This window comes from Loxodonta africana, chromosome 12, assembly GCF_030014295.1.
Source record: "Loxodonta africana isolate mLoxAfr1 chromosome 12, mLoxAfr1.hap2, whole genome shotgun sequence".
Lineage (NCBI taxonomy): Eukaryota > Metazoa > Chordata > Mammalia > Proboscidea > Elephantidae > Loxodonta > Loxodonta africana.
Window position 1 is genome coordinate 57,144,880 of NC_087353.1, and position 27,010 is coordinate 57,171,889.

The window sequence follows — 27,010 nt, forward strand, 5'->3', positions numbered from 1 at the left end:
GTCAGCCCCCTGCCTTGATCAGCACATGACCCCCTACTGCAGCCAGATACCTGTGCTTACTCCAATCACCCCTGCCTGTCTAGGACTGTGTCTAGGAGAGCCTGCACCACACACTTAGTGACTGACAATCTGGACATCTGAGCTGAATCCACACAAGAAAAGTAAATGAACCCCTAGGTTCACATATGTAGTAACAGCTCCAATTACATGGATACAGGACATTAGATCTTCAAAAATGCCAATAATCAAACGAGCTCACACAGCCAGCCTATTTGGGCATATCAAAACAAAACAAAACTGGAAGCTAGGACACAGTAAGCAAACATAAAATAAATAAATATAATAACATATTGACAGCTTGGAGGCAACAGTCAATATCAAATCACATTAACAGGCAGACTATGATGGCTTCAGCAAGCCACAAAAACAAAGAATCAAGAACCCTTCTAGAGGAAGATAATTTCTTAGAATTGCGAGAGGTAGAACTCAAAAGATTAATATGCTGACCTCTTCAAGAGATCAGGCAAAATGAAGACCAAGTCAAGGAACACATAGATAAAGGGACAAAGGAACTTAAGAAGGTTATATAAGGGCATAATGGTAAATTTAATAAGTTGCAAGAATCCACAGAGAGACAGCAAACAGGAACCCAAAAGATTAACAATAAAATTTCAGAATTAGACAACTCAGTAGAAAGTCATAGGAGCAGAATTGAGGCAATGGAAGTCAGAATTAGTGAGATTGAAGATAAAGCACTTGACACCAACTTATTTGAGGAAAAATTAGATAAAAGAATTAAAAAAAATGAATAAACCCTAAGAATTATGTAGGAATTTATCCAGAGGAATAACCTACGAGTAATTGGAGTACCAGAACAAGGGGAGATAACAGTGAATGCAGAGAGAATTGCTGAAGATTTGTTGCAGAAAACTTCCCTGATATCATGAAAGATGAAAAGATATCCATCCAAGAAGCTCACTGAACCCCACACAAGGTAAATCCCAAAAGAAAGCCACCAAAACATATTATAATCAAACTTGCCAAAACCAAAGATAAAGAGAGAATTTTAAAAGAGGTTAGGGTTAAATGAAAAGTCACCTACAAAAGAGAGTCAATAAGACTAAGCTCTAACTACACAGCAGAAACTATGCAGGCAAAAAAGTGAAGGGATGACATATATAAACCCTTGAAGGAAAAAATTTGCCAGCCAAGAATTATATATCCAGAAAAACTGTCTGTCAAATATGATGGTGCTATTAAGGCATTTCCGATAAACAGAAGTTTAGGAAAGTGGTAAAAACCAAACTAAAATTACAAGAAATACTAAAGAGAATCCTCTGGTTAGAAAATCAATAATATCAGATAAGAACCCAAGACAGAGCAATCAGATATCAACCCAGATAGGTAAGTCACAAAAATAAAGCAAAGCTAAAACACTGAAAATAGGGAAACAGAGACATCAATACGTAAAAGATGACAACATTAAAACAAAAAAGAGAGACTAAAAAATGTAGTCATAGATCTTTCATACGGAGAGGAAGTCAAGGAGATATAAAGAAATAAAAGACTGGTTTAAACTTAGAAAAATAGGGGTAAATATTAAGGTAACCACAAAGGAAACTAACAATCCTATACATCAAAATAAAAAACAAGAAAAACATACAGACTCAGCAAATAAAAAATAACAACAATGAAAAAGATGAAAAGAAAATACATAAAGAAAAGGCTCAGCACAGAAAATTCAGTGGATCAAAGAAACTGTCAACAACACACACGCACACACACAAAAAAATACATCAAAATGACAGCACTAAACTCATACCTATCAATAATTACACTGAATATAAATGGACTAAATGCACTAATAAAGATACAGACAGTGGCAGAATGGATTAAAAAATTTTTTAAAAGAAACATGATCCATCTATATGCTGCCTACGAGAGACACATCTCAGACTTAAAGACACAAACAAACCAAAACTCAAAGAATGGAAAAAACATATATCAAGCAAACAACAATCAAAAAAGAGCAGGAGTGGCAATATTAATCTCTGACAAAATAGACTTTAAAGCAAAATCCACCACTAAAGGATAAGGAAGGACACTATATAATGATTAAAAGGTCAATATACCAGGAGGACATAACCATAATAAATATTTATGCACCTAGCAACAGGGCTCCAAAACACATAAAACAAACTCTAACAGCATTGAAAAGAGAGATAGACAGCTCCACAATAATAGTAGGAGACTTCAACACACCACTTCTGGTGAAAGAACATCCAGAAAGAAGCTCATTAAAGACATGGAAGATCTAAATGCCACAATCAATCAACCTGACCTCATAGACATATACAGAAGACTCCACTCAACAGTAGCCAAGTATACTTTCTTTTCCAACCACATGGAACATTCTCCAGAATAGACCACATATTAGGCCACAAAGCAAGCCTTAACAGAATCTAAAACATCAAAATATTAAAAAGCATCTTTTTTGACCATAAAGCCATAAAAGTAGACATCAATAACAGGGAAAGCAAGGAAAAAAAAAAATCAAATACATGGAAACCGAGCAACACCTTGTTCAAAAACTACTGGGTTATAGAAGGAATTAAGGACAGAATGAAGAACTTCACAGAATCAAATGAGAATGAACATACATCCTACAAGAGCCTTTGGGATGGAGCAAAGCACTGCTCAGAGGTCAATTTATAGTGATAAATACACACATCCAAAAAGAAGAAAGGGCTAAAATCAAAACATTAACTCTACAACTTGAGCAAGTAGAAAGAGAGCAGCAAAAGGAGTCCTTGGGCACCAGAAGGAAGGAAACAATAAAACTTAAAAACCAAAAACCAAACCCATTGCCATCAAGTCGATTCTGACTCATAATGACCCTATAAGACAGAGTAGAACTGTCCCATAGAGTTTCCAAGGACTGCCTGGTGGATTCGAGCTGCAGGCCTTTTAGTTAGCAGCTGTAGCACTTAACCACTACGGCAACGGATTCAGGTTTTAATAAAACTTAGAGCAGAATTAAATGAAATAGAGAATAAAAAAACAACTGAAAGAGTTAACAAGATGAAAAGCTGGTTCTTTGCAAAGATCAACAAAATTGATAAACTATTGGACAAACTGACAAAACAAAAACTCGAGAGGAAGCAAATAACCTGAATAAGAAATGAGATTGGTGATACCACAATAGACCCAGCTGAAACTAAAAGAATCATAACAGAATACCATGAAAAATGGCACTCCAACAAATTTGAAAACCTAGAGGAAATAGATAAATTTCTAGAAACACACTACCTACCTGATTAAAAGAGGTAGAACAACTAAATAAGCCTATAACAAAAGAAGAGACTGAAAAGGTAATTTAAAAACTCCCAACAAAAAAAGCGTTGGTCATGATGGCTTCATTGGAGAATTCTACCAAGCTTTCAGAGAAGAGTTAACACCACTACTATTAAAGGTATTTCAGAGGATAGAAAAGGATGGAATACTCCCAAACACATTCTATGAAGCAGGCATAACCTTGATACCAAAACAAGGTAAAGACAGAACCAAAAAAAAAGAAAATTACAGAACAATATCCCTCATGAACTTAGACGCAAAAATCCTAGCCAACAGAATTCAACAACATATCAAAAAAATAATCCACCATGACCAAGTGGGATTTATACCAGGTATGCAGGGATGGTTCAACATTAGAAAAACAATCAATGTAATCCATCACATAAATAAAACAAAAAACAAGAGCCACATGATCTTATCAATTGTTGCAAAAAAGGCATTTGACAAAGTCCAACACACATTCATGATAAAAACTCTCCGCAAAATAGGAATAGAAGGGAAATTTCTCAACATAATAAAAGCTATTTATACAAAGCCAACAGCCAACATCGTCCTAAATGGAAAGAGTCTGAAAGCATTCCCCTTGAGATCAGGAAGCAGACAAGGATGCCCTTTATCACCACTCTTACTCAACATTGTGTTGGAGGTCCTAGCCAGAGGAATTGGGCTAGATAAAGAAATAAAGGGTATCCAAATTGGTAAGGAAGAAGTAAAAGTATCTTTATTTGCAGATGATGCAATTTTATACACAGAAAACCCCAAAGAATCCCCAAGAAACTACTGGAACTAACAGAAGAGTTCAGCAAAGTATCAGGATACAAAAATCAGTTGAATTCCTTGACACCAACAAAGAGAACGTTGAAAAGAAATCGCCAAATCAATACCATTTACAATAGCCCCCACAGAGACAAAATACTTAGGAATAAATCTAACCAGAGACATAAAAGACTCATACAAAGAAAACTATAAGATACTACTGCAAGAACCAAAAGAGGACTACATAAGTGGAAAAACATACCTTGCTCATGAATAGAAAGACTCAACATTGTGAAAATATCAATTCTGCCCAAAGTGATCTACAAATGCAATGCAATCCCTATCGAAATTTCAATGGCATTTTTTAATGAGATGGAGAAAAAAATCACCAACTTCATATGGAAATGGAAGAGGCCCCGGATAAGTAATGCATTACTGAAAAAGAAGAACAAAGTGGGAGGCCTCACAATACCTGATCTTAAAACCTGTTATACCACCATGGTAGTCAAAACAGCCTGGTACTGGTACAACATAGACCAATGGAACAGAATTGAGAATCCAGACAAAAATTCATCCACCTATGAGCAGCTGATATTTGACAAAGGCCCAAAGTCTGTTAATGAGGAAAAGACCATCTCTTTAACAAATGGTCCTGGTATAACTGGATATCCAACAGCAAAAAAATGAAACAAGACCCATATCTCACACCATGCACAAAAACTAACTCACAATGGATCAAAGACTTAAATATAAAATCTAAAATGATAAAGATCATGGAAGAAAAAAATAGGTACAATGCTAGGAGCCCTAATACATGGCACAAATAGGATACAAAACGTAACTAACAATGCACAAACACGAGAAAAGAAACTGGATAACTGGGAGCTCCAAAATCCAAAAATTATGTTCATGCAAAGACTTCACCAAAACAGTAAAAAGACAGCCTACAGACTGGGAAAAAAATTGGCTACAAAAAATCCAATAAGGGTCAAATCTCTAAAATCTGCAAGATACTGCAAAACTTCAACAATGAAAAGACAAATAATCCAATTAAAAAATGGGCAAAGAATATGAACAGGCACTTCACCAAAGACATTCAGGCAGATAACAGATACATGAGGAAATGCTCAGGATCATAGCCATTAGAGAAATGCAAATCAAAACTACAATGAGATACCATCTCACCCCAACAGGCTAGCATTAATCCAAAAAACACAAAATAATAAATGTTGGAGGGGTTGTGGAGAGACTGGAACACTTACAGACTGCTGGTGGGAATATAAAATGGTACGACCAGTTTGTAAGTCTATTTGGTGCTTCCTTAAAAAGCTAGAAATAGAAGTACCATATGATTCAGCAATCCCACTCTTTGGAATATATCCTAAATAAGAGCCCTCACATGAATAGATATATGCACATCCATGTTCACTGCAGCACTGTGCACAATAGCAAAAAGATGGAAACAACCTAGGTGACCATCAATGGACGAATGGATAAACGAATTATGGTATATTCACACAATGGAATACCACACAATGATGAATCTGCAAAACATCTCATAACACGGATGAATTTGGAAGGCATTATGCTGAGTGAAATTAGCCACAAAAGGACAAATACTGTATGAGACCACTATGGTAATAACACAAGAAAAGGTTTAAACATAGAAGTAAACATTCTTTGATGGTTATGAGGGTGGGAAGGGAGGGAGAGGGGTATTCACTAATTAAATAGTAGACAAGAATTATTTTAGGTGAAGGGAAGGACAACACACAGTACAGGAGAAGTCAGCACAACTAGACTAATCCAAAAGCTAAGAAGTTTCCTGAATACAATCAAATACTTCAAGGGACAGACTAGCAGGGGTGGGGGTCTGGGGACTATGGTTTCAGGGGACATCTAGCTCAACTGGCATAACAAAGTGTATTAAGAAAACATTCTGCATCCCACTTTGGTGAGTGGCGTCTGGGGTCTTAAAAGCTAGCAAGTGGCCAACTAAGATGCTTCAATTGGTCTCACGCCACCTGGAGCAATGAAGAATGAAGAACACCAAAGAAACAAGGAAAATATGAGCCCACAAGAAAGAAAGCGCCACATAAACCAGAGACTCCATCAGCATGAGACCAGAAGAACTAGATGGTGCCCCACTACCACCAATGACTGTCCTGACAGGGAACACAACAGAGAATCCATGATGGAGCAGGAGAAAAGTGAGGTGCTTAAGACCTCAAATTCTAGTAAAAAGACCAGACTTAATAGTCTGACTGAGACTGGAGGCACCCCAGAGGTCATGGCCCCTGAACTCCTGTTAGTCCAAAACTAAAACCGTTCCTGAAGCCAACATTTCAGACAAAGATTAGACTGGGCTAGACTGGGCTATAAGACATAAAATGATACTAATGAGGAGTGTGATTCTTAGCTCAAGTAGACACATGAGACTATGTGAGGAGCTCCTGTCTGGAGGCGAGATGAGAAGGCAGAGGAGGGTAGGAGCTGGTTGAATGGACACGGGAAGTTCAGGGTGGAAAGAAGAAGTATGCTGTCACATTGGAGGGAGAGCAACTAGGGTCATATAACAATATGCGTATAAGTTTTTGAATGAGAAACTGACTTGAATTGTGAACTTTAACTTAAAGCACAATTAAAAAAAAAAAAACTAGCTTGAGTCCTGGCAGAATTAGGACTTCCTGGAACCCTAAATGAACTCTTCTCCATCCTGCCTCAACACCAGTATGATCCTCCCTTCAGCTGTGCTCATGTGAAGTTCTCTTTTATGAGAAAGAGAAAAGCAATACTGACATCCAGGAGTTGGGTGACCACTCACAGCTGGGCCTAGAGAATTTCACAGAACATCACTATCAGACAAGGTCATTCTGTGACCATGGTGGATCAAGACAAAGGAAGACCACAGTAGTCGTATTTGACGAGAGACAAAAGCATAAACATGGTCCAAGTCACAGACATTTCTCATCCAGGCTGATGTGATGGCTGCTTCTTTACCAATCTTGCCTTTAGCCTCCCTCTAGCCTTCCCTCCTCCTAGATAAGATAATGACATGCCCAATAAGAATTAGCCCTGATTTCTAGCAACATCTAATCCAGATCAAAGCACTGATTGCTTGAATTCTCATCAACATCACCTCGCACTAGTACAAATCCTTTCAGTTCTTTCTAACACCCTCCTACTAAGAAGTCCCAGGGTTCCCCAAAGAGTATGTTCTGCTTTGTTGTAATGAGTAACAAACCCATTAAGGTTCATTCCTGGGCGTTTTGACTTAATGACATTGCAGTTGGAATAGTCCAGTCATTTGGTAAAAGAGTATCTCTTTCGATATTTAACCTGAAAGTCTTTGCATCAGGAGATTCGTTCTCACTAGATAATACCTGGATGGACCTCTTATAAAGGAAAACTGCTAGGTTTCACACAGTTGGGAAAGCAAACAGGATTTTATTAGATACTAGTTCTCCTCTATGATATTCAGAGTCCACGTCAAGATTGAACAGAAAAAAAATTTCATGGCAATCATTTTTCTTACGGCCCCTTTCATGTCCTTGTTCCTGAGGCTGTAGATGAAGGGGTTCAACATGGGGTTCACCACAATAGCTGTGATGACTGTCTCAGCTGAGTGGAAGAATGAAGGGTTGAAATACAGAGCAATGATGGTGCCATAGAAGAGTAAAATGACAGCCAGTTGTGAGCCACAGGTGGGGAAGACTTTCCATTTTCCCTTTGTGGATGAGACTCTCAGAATACCACAAGCAATAAGGACGTATGAGATATGGGTGTAAATGAATGGAGCAATCATTATTGCCCTGTTACAATAAGAATCATTATCTCATTGAGGTGTGTGTCAGAGCAGGTGAGTTTCAGTAGAAGAGAAACATCACCAAAGAAGTGGGGGATCCTGTTGTCTGCAGAGAAAGAGAGTCAAGCCATCAGCAGGGTATGCAACAGACCATTCAGTTTGGCAATAACCCACAACCCAGCAACCAGTAGGCCACAGAGCTGATGGGTCATTTTTGTTGTGTAGTGTAGGGGTGGCACACAGCAACAAAGCAATCACAGGCCATCACGGCCAGAAGGAAATTGTCCACGTATGCAAACACAATGAGAAAATACAGCTGTGTGAGACACCCACAGAAGGAGATGGTCTGACTCCTGAGTAAAGGATTGGTCAGCATCTTGGGGACAGTTGTAGAGGTGAAGCAGATGTCCATGAAGGACAGGTTGCTGAGGAAGAAGTACATGGGTGTGTGCAGGTGGGAGTCTGTGCTGATGGCCAGGATAATGAACAGGTTTCCCAAGACTGTGGCCATGTACATGCTAAGGAAGAGCATGAAGAGGAGCTGCTGCTGCGGGGGCTGCCTGGAGAGCCCCAGGAGGAGGAACTCATAGACACTCGACTGTTTGCCCCACTCATGGGCACAGACCCAAGTTAATACACAACAGCAAACTCCGAAACCTACAAATGAATGGATAAGAAATGACTAATCAAGCTCCAGGATGGACCACATTGCAAATCAATTAACAGAATTGCTAAGACAAGAACTGTGCAATTTCCAACACTCTGTCCTTATGCTATTCCTACAGGATTTACTGACTCTTATTTTGTATATTTGGCATTGAAAAGCACACAGGCACGTACACAGTTCAACTCTATGACTGTATGTATCTCTCTTATATTTCCCAGTTCCCATCTTCAGCTGGAGCCCTGGTGGCGCAGTGGTTAAGAGCTACTGCTGGTAATCAAAAGGTTGGTGGTTTCAACCCACGAGCTGGTCTTTGAAAACCCTATAGGGCAGTTCTACTCTGTCCTATAGGGTCGCCATGAGTCAGAATTGACTTGATGGCAACAGGGTTTTTATCCCCAACTATTTAGGTTCTCCTAAACAGACAAAGAAACGCCTTATTATTACTGGCTTTATCACAAGCTCCAGCTGATAGATTCAGGACTCCTATTATTGCTCCCTGAATCTGCAAGATTTACCAAAAGGAGTTCCTAAACTTTACTCCTTAGTAAACAAATATTGACATCTCTACTGCTATAGTCTTACCAACTTGTCTGTCATTTTGTCGAGCTGTGGTGGCTTGCATGTTGCTGTGATGCTGGATCAAAGACTACAGCCTTCACTATGGATTACACCTCAACATAAAACAAAAATCCTCACAACTGGACCAATAGCCAACATCATGATAAATGGAGAAAATATTGACGCAGTCAAGGATTTCTTTTTACTCGGAAGCACAATCAACACCCTTGGACACAGCGGTGAAGAAATCGAACAACTTATTGCATTAGGCAAATCTACTGAAAAAGCCCTCTTTAAAGCCTTAAAAAGCAAAGATACCATTTTGAGAACTAAGGTGTGACTGGCCCAAGCCATGGTATTTTCAATTGCTTCAAATGCATGCAAAAGCTGGAAAATAAATAAGGAAGACTGAAGAACTGATGCCTGTAAATGATGGTATTGGTGAAGAATATTGAATATACCATGGAATGCCAGAAGAACAAACAAATCTGTCTTGTAGAAAGGACAAACAGAATGCTCTTTAGAAGCAAGATTGGCAAGACTTTGTCTCATATACTTTGGACATGTTATCAGCAAGGACCAGTCCCTGGAGAGGGACATCACGCTTGGTAAATTAGAGGATCAGCAAAAAAAGAGGAAGACCCTCAACAAGATGGGTTAACACAGTTGCTGCAACAATGGGCTCAAACATAACAAAGATTGCTTAGATGGTGCAGGACTGACAGTGTTTTGTTCTGTTGTACACAAGGTCGCTGTAAGTCAGGACCAACTCGATGGCACCTAACAACATAACAACAACAACATAGTCTTAGCTGGGAGAAGTGGGTGCTGTTACTGTGGAGTGGTCAGTGCTCTACTGTATTATAAAGATGGGCAAGTTTTGGAAATAAAGACAAGTCCTGAGTGAGTGAAGACAAGAGGTTCATGGCCTTGGCCCTGTGTGCAGGAAGGATGTTTGGGGCAATCACATAGCAGGCATTTACAGGAGCCTCCGTGGCCACTGGGACCAGACTCCCTGAGAGCCTCATTACAGACAAGCAGAAAGTAACTGTCCCAACTAGTCCCTTTGGACCCTACAACGGTGACAAAATGTATTAGTTAACTCCTAGGTCAGAACTTGAAGATGAAGCAATCTGGGTGGAGACAATTCCCAGACAAAATTCCCTGGGCCTCAAATATCATCACCTTGCTGATTTGGGTTTATGTTTATAGGTTTAGAAATTTCTTTATTAAGACTTTTTTCTTCTTGTTTTCTTAGCTCAGAAACTGGGTGGATTACAGTGTTGTATCTGTAAACTTGTTTTCTTCTCATTTCTGGCCATCTACTGCATGGATTTAGTGATGCCTTTGCAAATGGGACTGCTGAGGCACATTAAAAAAAAAAAACATTATAAAGCTGTCCTTAATCCTTAAACATTTGGCATAGAGGATAATCTGTGTGTAATGGGGTAGGGGGAATACGGGGAGATATCAGGAAGTGCATATCATTCCATGATTGAGGAACCCCAGGTTCCCGGAGTAGGTTTCTCTTGGGATGTCTTCCCAACTTTCAAGTGATCACCGTGTTCAGAGAGTGCCCCCTAATCCATAGATCCACAAGTGTGTTTCTCCTTTCAAGGGCTCTGTATTCTCCTAGTGGAATGCCCTAAAAAATTCAAACAACTGCAGGAGATACAGGGCACATTGGGAGCATAAATCAAGCAATTCCATTGGGATGGGCGGGGAAGAGTAAAAAAAGACGAGTTTTAAACACAGATAAGTGCTTTTCAGGAAAGGGAGGTCAGTTTAGGGAAGGAGGCTTGTGAAGATATTATACCCAGATGGAAGTAAGTGTGGCCACCAAGTAACCTAGTCTATTGGAGAAGGAGCTATCAGGTTTGAGTGGAATTAGTGCGTTTGGATTAGAGCAGGGAAAGAAAGGCATGGAGCAGACAGCAGACTACGGCATCCCTGAAATTAGGGTGATGGATCATGCAATTTGCTTTGCCTGGCAAGTCTGATTTTAACTCTAATTACTGATAAGCCTCCTTTTACCCAATCATTGTTTGGATGATAAATCCAATCTTTTTAATATGTGTGTTATAGCCACTCCATAACACACATATTAAAAAGATTGGATGTTATCCTGGAGTCAGAGGGATTGCCTTCAAAGATTGCAATCTCAGGAAGGCTAGGATATGATTTGCATTGTAGAAATGTCCCTGTGACAGCAGTGTGGTGAGTGGAATCATCAGAGAAGGGAAACTCTGAATCAAGAAGACCAATATTAAGTGTCACCATAGTTCAGCAAGTCATGAGACCCTCAACAAGAGCAAATGTGGAGAATAGAGAATATCATGAAGGATGCTAAGGAGGTAGAACGCAGAGCACTTATTCACTGATTGGCTATGCCAGCTGAGACAGAGTGTAGGGAGATATGCAATATGGTGTTACTATTAATTGGGATAGGCAACACAGGCTGGAGAGAAGTATGAGGTGCGTTTGTGCATGTGCAGCAAGCTGTGGTACTAATGTGGGTAGCAGGAAATATTGGGTGTGAAGCTGTGTAAGATGTGCAGGTGGAGTTGGCCAAGAGTTGGATATCTTGGGTTTACAGTCAAGAGGAGGTCTGTTGGGTATGGATTCAGAAGTCACCATATCAGGTTCAGTTACAGATGCGAATGTGGTTGTAATTGTCCAGGGAGAGTATAGAATGAGATGTGGAAGAAGTCCAACAATAAAACTCAAAAGTACAAGACATGTATGGGATGATAGATGAGGAGGTAACAAAATAAATGGGGCAAGGTGACAGAGCAATGAGAAAATACTGTTGAAGAAGCTAATAGACACGTGAGTTTAAAAAAAAAATGGAGGTGGAGCCAAGATGGCAGAATAGACAGACTCTTCCAGTGAGCCGTCCTTACAACAAAGACCCAAAAAAACAACTGAAACGAGTATACTTGTGACAAGCTGGAAGGCGTGAGCTTCAAAGGCAAGCTCAGAAAATGAACTGAGGGGCAGGGGGAGGAAGAGGCCGTTCAGAAGTGGAGAGGAGTTACCGGATCTGAATCGCGGGGAGCCCTCAGGCACCATTCCTGGAGCGGCACTGGCGGTGGACTGGTACTAGCATTCAGCAGCAGTTTCCTCAGGGAGAAGCAGCCAGCCACACAGCCTACTCACGTCTCCAGAACCTGAGAAGAATAGCACTCTTGGCAAAAGCTAAGTACTTGTGTATATTTTACCACGCCCCCCTAACGCTGAGCCAGCTTCAGTGGCTGAATTCCCTGGGCCTGAGATAGGCACTGTTGAACACATAGAGCCATCCTCCTGGCCTTGGGGAAGGGAAAGAATTTGAAATTGGGGGAAAAGATAATTTGCTAGCTCCACTAACTGGGGGAGCTCAGGACAGAAGCGGCTCCTGTCCAGGCGTAAACCGTCCATGGACTTTCAGCACTTTTCCCTTCTACATGGACCTGTGTGGGCCTATCTCAGGAGAATAGGCCCTTGTTAGCAGACTCCAACTATTTCAGCTGTGCGGTGGAGAGGTGGGTGTTTGGTGTTTGACATTGCTTTGCCTATTAAACAGGGTCCTCACCTACCCACATCAGGGACCTAAGGACTGGTAGCTCCATTCAGGTCACCCAGCCACCTGTGACAGGGGTCCAAAGATAACTGGTACCTCCCACTCCTTACAACCAAAAACTTTGGGTGCTCATGGTCCATCTGCAGAACCCACCCACCTGCACACTCTCGGAAACAGTGATGCACTTTCCTCAGAGACACTTGGGGGTTGGTTCTCAGCCCCCTGCCTTGTTCAGAGCATGATCCCCCACTGAAATCAGTTACTGGTACATACACCAATCACAGCTGCCCCTCTAAGACTGTAGAACAGAGCCCGTACCACACACTTGATGATCAACTACCTGGAAACCTGAGTTGAATTCATACAAGAAAAGTGAATGGACTCCAAGACTAATATACCTGATAACAGCTCTAACCATCTGGGGACAGGATGTCAGAGCTCCAAAGGTGAAACTAATCAAGTTAGCTCACTCAAGCAACCCATGGGGGTATACCCAGTGCACCCAGTGCCATAAAACAAAACAAAGCAAGAAGCTACGACACAGTAAGCAAGCATAAACTAATATAATAATTTATAGATGCCTCAGAGACAACAGTCAGTATCAAGTCACATAAAGAAACAGGCCATAATCACCTCAACAGACTCTCAAAACAAACAATCCAGGGATGTAATAGATGAAAGTGCATTCCTGGAATTACCAGAGCCAGAATACAAAAGTTTAGTATACAGAATCCTTCAAGACATCTGGAAGAAAATGAACACACCAAGGAACACACAGATAAAGCAATTGAAGAAATTAGAAAGATTATTCAGGAACATAATGAAAAGTTTAATAAGCTGGAAAAATCCATAGACAGCAATCAGAAATTCAGGAGATTAACAGTAAAATTACAGAAGTAGACAACTCAATAGAAAGTCAGAGGAGCAGAATTGAGCAAGTAGAAGCTAGAATTTCTGAACTCGAAGATAAATCACTTGGTACTAGTATATTTGAAGAAAAATCAGATAAAAGAATTTTAAAGAATGAAGAAACCTTAAGAATCGTGTGGAATTGTATAAAGAGAAATAACCTCTGAGTGACTGCAGTACCAGAAAAAAAAAACGGAAAATACAGAGAGAATTGTTGAAGATTTGTTGGCAGAAAACTTCCTTGATATCGTGAGAGATGAAAAGATATCTATCCAAGATACTCATCGAACTCCAAATAAGGTAGATCTTAAAAGAAAGCCACGAAGACATATTGTAATCAAACTTGTCAAAACCAAAGGTAAAGACAGAATTATAAGAGCAGCGAGGGATAAACAAAAAGTCACCTACAAAGGAGAGCCAATAAGAATAAGCTCAGACTACTCAGCAGAAACCAGGCAGGCAAGAAGGCAATGGGATGACATATTTAAAAAATTGAAGGAAAAAATTGCCTTCCAAGAATCATATATCCAGCAAAACTGACTCTTAAATATGAAGGTGAAATTAAGACATTTCCAGATAAACAGAAGTTTAGGGAATTCGTAAAAACCAAACCAAAACTACAAGAAATACTAGAGGGAGGTCTTTGGTTAGAAAATCAATAATATCAGGTATCGACCCAAGACTAGAACACTGGGCAGAGCAACCAGAAGTCAACCCAGACAGGGAAATCCAAAAAAACAAGGTTATAAAAAGAAAAAAACAAAAATAAAACTTCAAAACAGGGTAACAGCGATGGTATTATATAAAAGAAGACAACATTAAAATAATAAAGAGGGACTAAGAAATGTAATCATACACCTTCCATATGGAGAGGAAATATGGCAATACAAAGAAATAAAAGTTAGGTTTAAATTTTGAAAAATAGGGGTAAATGATAAGGTAACTACAAAGGAGACAAACTATCCTACTCATCAAAATAAGATACAAGAAAAAAATAGAGACTCAGCAGAAACAAAATCAACAATAACAAATATGAGGAAAGGACAATATATAAAGATAATCTACTCAGCACATAAAATTAAGTGCGAAAAAGAAACTGTCAACAACACACAAAAAAAAGACATCAAAATGATAGCACTAAATTCATACCTATCCATAATTACCCTGAATGGAAGTGGACTAAATGCACCAATGAAGAGACAGAGAGTAGCAGAATGGATTAAAAAACACGATCCATCTACAAGAGACACAGCTTAGACTTAGAGACAAAAACACACTAAAACTCAAAGGATGGAAAAAAATATATCAAGCGAACAACAATCAAAAAAGAGCAGGAGTGGCAATACTAATTTCTGACAAAATAGACTTTAAAGTTAAATCCATCAGAAAGGATAAGGAAGGACACTATATAATGATTAAAGAGACAATACACAAAGAAGATATAACCATATTAAATATTTATGCACCCAAAGACCGCGCTGCAAGATACATAAAACAAACTCTATCACCATTGAAAAGTGAGATACACAACTCCACAATTATAGCAGGAGGCTTCAACATACCACGTTGGTGAAGGACAGAACATCCAGAAAGAAGCTCAATAAAGACACAGAAGATGTAAATGCCACGATCAACCAACTTGACCTCTTAGACATATGCAGAACACTCCACCCAACAGCAACCAACTATACTTTCTTTTCTAGTGCACATGGAACATTCTCTAGAATAGACCACATGTTAGGTCATAAAGCAAGCCTTAGTAGAATCCAAAACATTGAAATATTACAAAGCATCTTCTCTGACCATAAGGCCATAAAAGTGGAAATCCATAACAGGAAAAGCAGGGAAAAGAAATCAAACACTTGGAAACTGAACAATACCCTGCTCAAAAAAGACTGGACTATAGAAGACATCAAGGATGGAATAAAGAAATTCAGAGAATCAATGAGAATGAAAACACTTCCTATCAGAACCTTTGGGACGCAGCAAAAGTGGTGTTCAGAGGTCAATTTATATCAATAAATGCACATATACAAAAAGGAGGGCCAAAATGAAAGAATTATCCCTACAACTTGAACAAATAGAAAGAGAGCAACAAAAGAAACCCACAGGCATCAGACGAAAATAATAAAAATTAGAGCTGAACTAAATGAAATAGAAAACAGAGAAACAATTGAAAGAATTAACAAGACCAAAAGCTGGTTTTTGGAAAAAATCAACAAAATTGATAAACCACTGACCAATCTGACAAAAGAAAAACAGGAGAGGAAGCAAATAGCCCAAATAAGAAATGAGATGGGTGCTATTACAACAGACCCAAATGAAATTAAAAGAATCAGATTACTATGAGAAATTGTTCTCTAACAAATTTGAAAACCTAGAAAAAATGGGTGGATTCCTAGAAACACACTACCTACCTAAACTAACACAAACAGAGGTAGAACAACTAAATAGACCCATAACAAAAGAAGAGATTGAAAAGGTAATCAAAAAACTTCCAACAAAAAGAAGCCCTGGTCCGGACAGCTTCACTGGAGAGTTCCACCAAATTTTCAGAGAAGAGTTAACATCACTACTACTAAAGGTATTTCAGAGCATAGAAAAGGATGGAATACTACCAAACTCATTCTATGAAACCACCATATCCCTGATACCAAAACAAGGTAAAGACACCACAGGAAAAGAAAATTAAAGGTCTATATCCCTCAAGAATGTAGATGCAAAAATCCTCAACAAAATTCTAGCCAATAGAATTCAACAACATATCAAAAAAATAATGCACCATGACCAAGTGGGATTCATACCAGGTATGTAGGGATGGTTCAACATTAGAAAAACCATTAACGTAATCCACCACATAAATAAAACAAAAGACAAGAGTCACATGATTTTATCAATTGATGCAGAAAAGGCATTTGACAAAGTTCAACACCCATTCAAGAGAAAAACTCAGCAAAATAGGAATAGAAGGAAAATTTCTCAACATAATAAAGGGCGTTTATACAAAGCCAACAGCCAACATCACCCTAAATGGAAAGAGTGTGAAAGTATTCCCATTGAGATCGGGGACGAGACAAGGATCCCTTTATCACCGCTCTTATTCAACATTGTGTTGGAAGTCCTAGCCAGGGAATTAGTCTAGATAAAGAAATAAAGGGCATCCAGATTGGCGGGAAGAAGTCAAAGTATCTCTATTTGCAGATGACATGATCTTATACACAGAAAACCCTAAGGAATCCTCCAGAAAACTACTGAAATTAATAGAAGACTTCAGCAGAGTATCGGGATACAAGATAAACATACAAAAATCAGTTGGATTCCTCTACACCAACAGAAAGAACATCGAAGAGGAAATCACCAAATCAATACCATTTACAGTAGCCCCCAAGAAGATAAAATACTTAGGAATAAATATTACCAGAGATGTAAAAGACTTATACAAAGAAAACTACAGTACACTTCTGCAAGAAACCAAAAGAGACTTACGGAAGTGGAAAAACATACCTTGCTCGTGGATAGGAAGACTTAGCATTATAAAAATGTCTGTTCTACCAAAAGTGATCTATACATTTAATGCAATTCCGATGCAAATCCCAATGACATTCTTTAATGAGATGGAGAAACAAATCACCAACTTCATATGGAAGGGAAAGAGGCTCCGGATAAATAACGCATTACTAAAAAAGAAGAACAAAGTGGGAGGCCTTACTTTACCTGATTTTAGAACCTATTATACTGCCAAAGTAGTCAAAACAGTCTGGTACTGGTACGACAACAGACACATAGACCAATGGAACAGAATTGAGAATCCAGACATAAATCTATCCACATATGAGCAGTTGATATTTGACAAAGACCCCAAAATAGTTAAATGGGGGAAAAGATAGTCTTTTTAACAAATGGTGCTGGCATAACTGGATATCCATCTGCAAAAAAATGAAACAAGACCCATACCTCACTCCATGCACAAAAACCACCTCAAAATAGATCAAAGACCTAAATATAAAATCTAAAATGATAAAGATCATCGAAGAAAAAATAGGGACAATGTTAGAAGCCCTAATACATGGCATAAACAGTATACAAACATTATTAAGAATGCAGAAGAAAAACTAGCTCACTGGGAGCTCCTAAAAATCAAACACCTATGCTCATCCAAAGACTTCACCAAAAGAGTAAAAAGACTACCTACAGACTGGGAAAAAGTTTTTAGCTATGACATTTCCGATCAGCACTTGATATCTAAAATCTACATGATACTGCAAAAACTCAACAACAAAAAGACAAATAACCCAATTAAAAAATGGGCAAAAGATATGAATAGACACTTCACTAAAGAAGACATTCAGGTAGCTAACAGATACATGAGGAAATGTTCACGATCATTAGCCATTAAAGAAATGCAGATCAAAACTACAATGAGATTTCATCTCACTCCAACAAGGTTGGCATTAATCCAAAAAACAGAAAATAATCAATGTTGGAGAGGCTGTGGAGAGATTGGAACACTTCTACACTGCTTTTGGGAATGTAAAATGGTACAACCACTTTGGAAATTGATTTAGTGCTTCCTTAAAAAGCTAGAAATAGAACTACCATACGACCCAGCAATCCCACTCCTCGGAATATATCCTAGAGAAATAAGAGCCTTTACACGAACAGATATATGCACACCTATATTTATTGCAGCACTGTTTACAGTAGCAAAAACATGGAAGCAACGAAGGTGTCCATCAATGGATGAATGGATAAATAAATTATGGTATATTCACACAATGGAATACTACGCATTGATAAAGAACACTGAGGAATCTGTGAAACATTTCATTACATGGAGGAACCTGGAAGGCATTATGCTGAGTAAAATTAGTCAATTGCAGAAGGACAAGTATTGTTTAAGACCACTATTATAAGAACTTGAGAAATAGTTTAAAGTGAGATGAAAACATTCTTTTGTGGTTACGAGATGGGGGAGGGAGGGAGGGTGGGAGAGGGATATTCACTAATTAGATAGTAGATAAGAACTACATTAGGTGAAGGGAAAGACAGCACACAATACAGGGGAGGTCAGCACAACTGGACTTAACCAAAAGCAAAGAAGTTTCCTGAATAAACTGAATGCTTCGAAGGCCAGTGTAGCAGAGGCAGGGGTTTGGGGACCATGGTTTCAGGGGACATCTAAGTCAATTGGCATAATAAAATCTTCTAAGAAAACATTCTGCATCCCACTTTGAAGAGTGGTGTCTGGGGTCTTAAGCGCTAGCAAACAGCCATCTAAGAAGCATCAATTGGTCTCAACCCACCTGGATCAAAGGAGAATGAAGAACACCAAGGACACAAGGTAATTATGAGCCCAAGATACAGAAAGAGCCACATGAACCAGCGACTACATCAGCCTGAGACCAGAATTGCCCTGACAGGGAACAAAACAGAGAACCCCTGAGGGAGCAGGACAGCAGTGGGATGCAGACCCCAAATTCTCATAAAAAGACCAGACTTAATGGTCTGACTGAGACTAGAAGGACCCTGGGGGTCATGCCCACCACACCTTCTGTTGGCCCAGAAATGGAACCATTCCCGAAGCCGACTCTTCAGACATGCATTGGACTGGACAATGGGTTGGAGAGGGATGCTGGTGAGGAGTGAGCTTCTTGGATCAGGTGGACACTTGAGACTATGTTGACATGTCCTGCCTGGAGGGGAGATGAGAGGGTAGAGGGGGTTAGAAGCTGGTGGAATGGACACAAAAAGAGAGAGTGGAGAGAGAGAGCGGGCTGTCTCATTAGGGGGAGTGTAATTGGGAGTATGTAGCAAGGTGTATATATGTTTTTGTGTGAGAGACTGACTTGATTTGTAAACTTTCACTTAAAGCACACTAAAAATTATTTAAAAAAAAGATTAATTAAAAAAAAACTAATGGTAAACAATGCCAAATGCATGAGAAATCAAGTAAGATTAGTGGACAGCATCATTGTATGTTGCAAAATTATATCTTCAGTAAAATACTAAATGATGTTTTCAATAAATAGTGATATGGCAAATCCTAGTACCTAAATTTTGGTCAGGCAGCATGATATAGCTATTCTTTTTCATTGTGGTTGTCTTAGTTTCTAGGGTTGCTATAGCAAAAACACACAAGTGGGTGACTTTAACAAAGAGAAATTTATTTTCTCATAATTTAGGTGAAGTCTGGATTCAGGGTGCCGGCTCTAGGGGGAGCCTTTCTGTCTCTGTTGGCTTTGGGGGAACATTCCTTGGTTCCTTAGATATCTTCATGTGGCATGCATCTATCTTCCCTGATCTGTGCTTGCTTGCTTCTGTTCCTAATCCAGTCTTTTTATATCTCAAAAGTGATTATCTTAAAAATACACCCTGGACTGATATGGTTTCTTAACAAAACAAAGAAGACCCTTTTCTACAGGTATAAAAAACAAAACCAAACCAATTGCCATAGAGTCAATTCTGACTCATAATGTTCCTCTCGGACAGAGTAGAACTTCCCCACAGGGTTTCCAAAGAGCACCTGGTGGGTTCAAACTGCCAAACCTTTTGATTAGTAGCCAAACTCTTAACCACTACACCACCAGGATTTCCATCCACAGGTATATAGGTCGATTTACAGCACATATTTCTGAGGGACACAATTCAATCCATAACGGTGGCCATGCTGTTGTTGTTACTGTTACTAAATGTTGTCTCAGGTTGGGTTCTCCAAAAGCACATGCTAAGGTAGCATTTGGGGTACAAGATATTTACCAGAAACCAATCACCTATGGAAGGAGGAGGTGGAAGCAGTATCGTGCAAATGGGAATAGTGAAATTCCAATACAGGCTCCACACAGTCACAGCTTCTCTTAGAAGTGTATGTCTATGTAATCTTTATTCTCTTATCAACACAGAAATCATTCTTCTTGGAGTTCTTTCCATATGTTGTTAGATCCCGTCGAGTCAGTTCCATCTCGTAGTGACTCTATATACCACAGAACGAAACACTGCCCAGTCCTGCGCCATCCTTAAAATCGTCATTGTTATGTTTGAGCCCATTGTTGCAGCCACTGTGTCAATCCATCTCATTGAGGGTTTTTCTCTTTTCCACTGACCCTGTACTTTACCAAGCATGATACCCTTTCCAGAGATTGATCCCTCCTGACAATATGTCCAAAGTATGTAAGATGCAGTCTCACCATCCTTACTTCTAAGGAGCAAAACCCAAATCAATGTAGCAGAACAGAGAGGGTAAAAATATATCTATATCTATCTCTCTCTTATATAGATATATATGAATTTACACAGTTGTTAAGAGGACATACTTGGTCCTGGAGTCAGATATATTACAATCCTGGCTCCATCATGACCTTACTGCAGGACTTTGACCCAATCAGTGAATCACCGTAAACCTGGGATTCTTCGGTAGGAATGATAAGGATGCTTACCTCATTGCTGTGATTATTAAAATAGATAAGATACCTTAAAGAAAGGACTTGGTCAACTGCCTGGAACATAATAAGTTCTCAACACATATTTGACATAACAGCATTTTCCAAATGACAGAAGTGGTGTTACAAATCAGTGAGGAAAGAGAAAGTCATTAAAAATGAACTGAATCAATTTGACAAATATTTGAGAATATGAAATTGTATTGATTGTAGAGTTATTGAAAAGTAAAATGTAGAAACTGAAAACTAGAAGAAAATGTAACTGGAGATTTAAATGACAGACTGGGGAAGACAAGATAAACCATAAGAGAAGTTGGAGAATCCACAAAAGAAATGTTTTGCTCATGGTGATTACATAAAAATTTAATTATTTTATATATTCAAAACACCAGTAACAAGACCAACAGCCAAGTATAAACTGGCAGAAGCATTTTGCATCATGTGTGAAAACATGTTTGACATACTGAATAAATATTACTTAAAAATTTATTATTGAATCAATATTTTTTAAACTCATAAATAAGAAAAACAGTAAGTGAAAAACAGTTAAAGGACAGGATAGACAATTTAAAAGAATAAGTGAAAAAGTTTGTTTTCATTAGCAAAGAGAAAGGAAACAAAGCATAAACACAAATTGAAACAAAAATTTGGTATTGTTTCAATTTATTACATTGGCAACATATTAAAATGCTGGGGCTGATGAATGTGTGTTAAGAAGGCAATCTCATACGTTGTTTTTAGGAAATAATTTGATAAAAACATTTGGAATTCTTGAGTACAGTGCTATTAAAAAAACTATCAACAGGAGACCAACAGGTCAACAACTACTCTAAAGCAAAGATGAGAAGGGGGCAGAGAAACTCATTGTTGTTAGGTGGTGTTGAGTCAGTTCCTACTCATAGTAAACCTACACACAAGAGAACAAGACACTGCCCAGTTCTGAGCCATCCTCACATTTGTTGTGCTTGAGCCCATTGTTACAGCCACTGTGTCAATGCATGTCGTGCAGGGTCTTCCTCTTTTTCACTGGCCCTTTACTTTACCAAGCATGATGTCCTTCTTCAGGGAATGATCCCTCCTGATAACATGTCCACAGTATATAAGATGAAGTTTTGCCATCCTTGCTTCTAAGGAGCATTCTGTCTGTACTTCTTCCAAAACAGATTTGTTCGTTCTTTTGGCAGTCCATGGTACATTCAATATTCTTTGCCAACACCATAATTTGAAGGCATCAATTCTTCAGTGTTCCTTATTCATTGCCCAGCTTTAGCATGCATATGAGGCAATTGAAAACACTATGGCTTGGGTCAGGTGCACCTTAGTCTTAAGGTGACATCTTCACTTTTTAACTTTTTTTAAAGTAGGTCTTTTGCAGCAGAATTGCCCAATCCTATACATCTTTTGATTTCTTGACTGCCGCTTCCACGGTGTTGACTGAGGACTCAAGTAAAATGAAGTCCTTGACAACTTCAATATTTTCTTCATTTGTCATGATGTTGCTTATTGGTACAGTTGTGAGGATTTTTGTTTTCATTTTGTTGAGGTATAATCCATACTAAAGGCTGTGGCCTTTGATCTTCATCAGTGAGTGTTTCAATTCTCTTCACTTTCAGCAAGCAAGGTTGTGTCATCTGCATAGTGCAGGTTGTTAATGAGTCTTCCTCCAATCCTGATGCTGAATTCTTCTTCATATAGTCCAGCTTTCCGTATTATTTGCTCAGCATACAGATTTAATAAGTATGGGGGACGGGTACAATCCTGACACATACCTTTCCTAATTTTAAACCACAGAGTGTCCCCTCGTTCTGTTCGAACAACTTGCCTCTTGATCTATGTACAGGTTCCTCATGAGCACAATTAAAAAAAAAAAAAAACAATTAAGTGTTCTGGAATTCCCATTCTTCACAACATTATCCATAATTTGTTATGATCCACACAGTCAAATGCCTTAGCGTAGTCAGTAAAACTCAGGTAAACATCCTTCTGGTATTCTCTGCTTTCAGCCAGGATCCATCTGACATCAGCAACGATATCCCTGGTTCCACGTCCTCTTCTAAATCTGGCTTGAATTTCTGGCAGTTCCCTGTCCTTGCACTGCTGCATTTGCTTTTGAATGATTTTCAGCAAAATTTTGTTTGCACGTGATATTAATGATATTGTTTGATAATTTGTGCATTTGGTTAGATCGCCTTTCCTGGGAACAGGCATAAATATGAATCTCTTCCAGTTGGTTAGTATAGACAAGTGAGCACTTCCAGCACTGCATCCTTTTGTTGAAACATCTCAATTGGTTCTCTGTCAATTCCTGGAGCCTCATTTTTCACTGATGCCTTCGGTGCAGCTTGGACTGCTTTCTTCAGTACCACTGGTTCCTGATTGAAATGGTTGAACGTCTGTGTATTCCTTCCATGTTCTTTTAATGCTTCCTGCATCGTTTAATATTTTCCCCATAGGATCCTTCAATATTGCAACTCAAGGCTTGAATTTTTCCTTCAGTTCTTTCAGCTTGAGAAATGCTGAGCGTGTTACTCTCTTTTGGTTTTCTATCTCCAGGTCTTTGCACATATCATAATACTTTGCTTTGTCTTCTCAAGCTGCCCTTTGAAATTTTCTTTTCAGCTCTTTTACTTCATCATTTTTTCCTTTTGCTTTAGCAGCTCGACGTTCAAGAGCAAGTTTTAGAGTCACTTCTGACATCCATTTAGGCCTTTTCTTTCTCTTCTGTCTTTTTAATGATGTCTTGCTTTCTTCATGTATGATGTCCTTGATGTCATTCCACAACTCCTCTGGTCTTCAGTCATTAGTATTCAACATGTCAAATCTATTCTCGAGATAGTCTCTAAATTCAGGTGGTATATACTCACAGTCATACTTTGGCTCTTGTGAACTCATTCTAATTTTCTTCACTTTTGACTTGATGTTGCATATGAGTAACTGATGGTCTGATCCACAGTCGGCACCTGGCCTTGTTCTGACTGATGATATTGAGCTTTTCCATTGTCTCTCTCCACAAATGTAGTTGATTTGATTCCTGTGTATTCCATCTGGTGAGGTCCATGTGTATAGTCACCGCTCATGTTGGTAAAAAAGCGTATTTACAATGAAGTCATTGGTTTTCCAAAATTCGATCATGCAATCTCCAGTATCGTTTCTATCACCAAGGCAATATTTTCCAACTATCGATCATTCTTCTTTGTTTCCCACTTTCACATTCCAATCACCAGTAATTATCAATACATCCTGATTGCATGTTTGATCAATTTCACACTGTAGAAGTTGGTAAAAATCTTCAATTTCTTCAACTTTGGCCTTAGTGGTCGGTGCATAAATTTGAATAATAGTTGTGTTAACTGGTCTTCCTTGTAGGCATAGGGATATTATCCTGTCACTAACAGCGTTGTACTTCAGGATAGATCTTGAAATGTTCTTTTTGGTGATGAACATGACACCATTCCTCTTCAAATTGTCATTCCTGGCATAGTAGACCCTATGACTGCCCAATTCTAAATGGCCAATACCAGTCCATTTCAGCTCACTAATGCCTAGGATACTGATCTGTATGTGTTCCATTCCATTTTTGATGATTTCCAATTTTCCTAGATTCATACTTTGTACATTCCAGGTTCCGATTGTTAATGGATGTTTGCAGCTGTTTTGTCTCATTTTGAGTTGTGTCACATCACCAGTGAAGGTCCCGAAAGCTTGACTCCATCCACGTCATTAAGGTGCACTTTGAGGAGGCAGCTCTTCCGCAGTCATCTTTTGAGTGCCTTCCAACCTGAGGGGCTCATCTTCGAGCACTGTATCAGATAATGTTCTGCTGCTATTCATAAGATTTTCACTGGCTAATTCCTTTCAGAAGTAGATTGCCGAGTCCTCCTTCCTAGTCTGTCTTAGTCTGGAAGCTCAGCTGAAACCTGTCCACCATGAGTGACCATACTGGTATTTGAATACCGGTGGCATAGCTTCCAGCATCACAGCAACACACAAGCCCCCACAGTAAGACAAACTGACAGGAAGTAAGGAGAAGATGTAATGACTGAATTTCCACATCTGTTTTATCCACAGAACCCGAAGAGCAAGGTGCTGTGGATTGAGGTCCTAGGTGCTTTTGTCTGGGATTTGTCTCCACCAAGATGCCTCCATGTCTAATATCTTTACGTTTTGACCCAAAAGTTATATCTAAAACTTAAGTAATCTTTGTCATCACTGTTTGGTTCAAAGCGGCCAAAAAATAGGTTGGAAAATTATTCTCTTCTTGTTTCTAATGAAGCTCTCAGGGAATCTATTCCCAGTGGCCATGGAGAGGCCTGTAAATGCCTGCTCTGTGATTCCCCACACACGCTTCCTACAGAAAGAACTAAGACCATGAACACTTGCTCCTCACTTGCTCAGGACCTGCCTTTATTTCCAAGACTTTCCAATCCTCCCAATAAAGAGAAGTATTGCCCAATAATGCAGAAGTGAAGAACACACAATAGCTACAGAACAAACTTCCCTCCATAAGACTACAGCAGAGGAGACATCAATTTTTATTAAGACATGAAATTTTTCCAAATCCAGGCAGCAATAGTAAGAATCCTACATCCATCATTTAGAACTTATGATAAAGCCAGTTAACAATCAGATGTTTCTCTTGTTTCTTTAGGCACAACTAAGGACTTGGGAGTGGAAACCAGGAAGCATAAACAGAGACAGATAGAGTTGGGCTGTGTATATGTCTCTGTGTTTTTCAATGTTAAATATACAAAATAAGTTCCAGTGATTCCAGTATGAATAGCATCAGGATGAAGTGATGGAAATTGGATGTATAGTTGGGATGGGCTGATTCTATCCTGTCTGATTTGCAAATGTGGCTCAACCTAGAGCTTGATTTCTCATATTTTAACCATCCCTGTCTAGGTTTCTGAATTTGCTGTTGTGCATTAACCTGACTCTATGCCCATGAGTGTGACAAACCAGTCCAGTGTCTCTAAGTTCCTCCTCCTGGGGCTCTCCAGGCACGCCCAGGAGCAGCAAGTCCTCTTCATGCTCTTCCTGAGCATGTACCTAGCCACAGTTCTGGGAAATCTGCTCATCATTCTGACCAGCATCACAGACTCCCACCTGCAAACCCCCATGTACTTCTTCCTCAGGAACTTGTCCTTTGTGGACATCTGCTTCACCTCCACCACAGTCCCTGAGATGTTGGCCAAGTACATCCTCAGGAGACAGACCATCTCCTTCCCTGGGTGTCTCACACAGATATATTTTCTCATTCTGTTTGCAGACATGGACAATTTTCTCCTGACTGTGATGACCTATAATTGCTTTGTCGCTGTGTGCCACTTCTTACACTACAGAACAAAGATGATCCATCAGCTCTGTGTCCTACTGGTTGCTGGGTCATGGGTCATTGTCAATCTGAATGCTCTGTTGCATATCCTCCTGATGGCTCAACTCTCATTCTATGCAGACACCATCCTCCACTTTTTCTGTGATATGTCTCCTCTCCTGAAACTCTCCTGCTCTGACACACAGCTCAATGACATGATGATTCTTACTGCAGCAGGGCCGATAATAATTGCTCCATTCATTTGCATACTCATCTCATACATCCTTATTACTTATGCTGCCCTGAAAGTCCCATCCACAAAGGGAGAATGGAAAGCCTTCTCCACCTGTGCCTCACACCTTGCTATGGTTTCTCTCTTCTATGGCACCATCATTGCTCTGTATTTCAACCCTTCATCCTCCCACTCAGCTGAGACAGACACCGCAGCTACTGTGATATACACAGTGGTGACCCCCATGTTGAATCCTTTCATCTACAGCCTCAGGAACTAGGATATGAAACGGGTCTACGAAAAATGATTGCCATAAATTTTTTTTCTGTTCAATATTGACACAGACTCTGAATATCATAGAGGGGACTAATCCAAACCCACTGCTGTCGAGTCAATTCTGACTCATAGCAACCCTAT

The 27,010-nt window shown here is 39.3% G+C and overlaps 1 protein-coding gene and 1 pseudogene across 1 annotated transcript; one reads left to right on the forward strand and one right to left on the reverse strand.

Annotated features, from left to right (window-relative positions):
• Nucleotides 1–7,567: 7,567 nt before the first annotated feature.
• LOC100675223 (olfactory receptor 1f45-like) lies at nucleotides 7,568–12,212 on the reverse strand (annotated as a pseudogene).
• Nucleotides 12,213–25,721: 13,509 nt separating this feature from the next.
• Nucleotides 25,722–27,004, forward strand: LOC100665718 (olfactory receptor 1F1-like). Its single transcript, XM_003417751.2, has one exon. The coding sequence runs from the start codon at nucleotides 25,986–25,988 to the stop codon at nucleotides 26,871–26,873; it is 888 nt and encodes a 295-aa protein (XP_003417799.2). The 5' UTR covers nucleotides 25,722–25,985; the 3' UTR covers nucleotides 26,874–27,004.
• The last annotated feature ends 6 nt before the right edge of the window (nucleotides 27,005–27,010 follow it).

Bases quoted from the DNA above. Each gene is read 5' to 3' on its own strand.
- LOC100665718 (XM_003417751.2), top strand. From the start codon at position 25,986: ATGCCCATGAGTGTGACAAACCAGTCCAGTGTCTCTAAGTTCCTCCTC.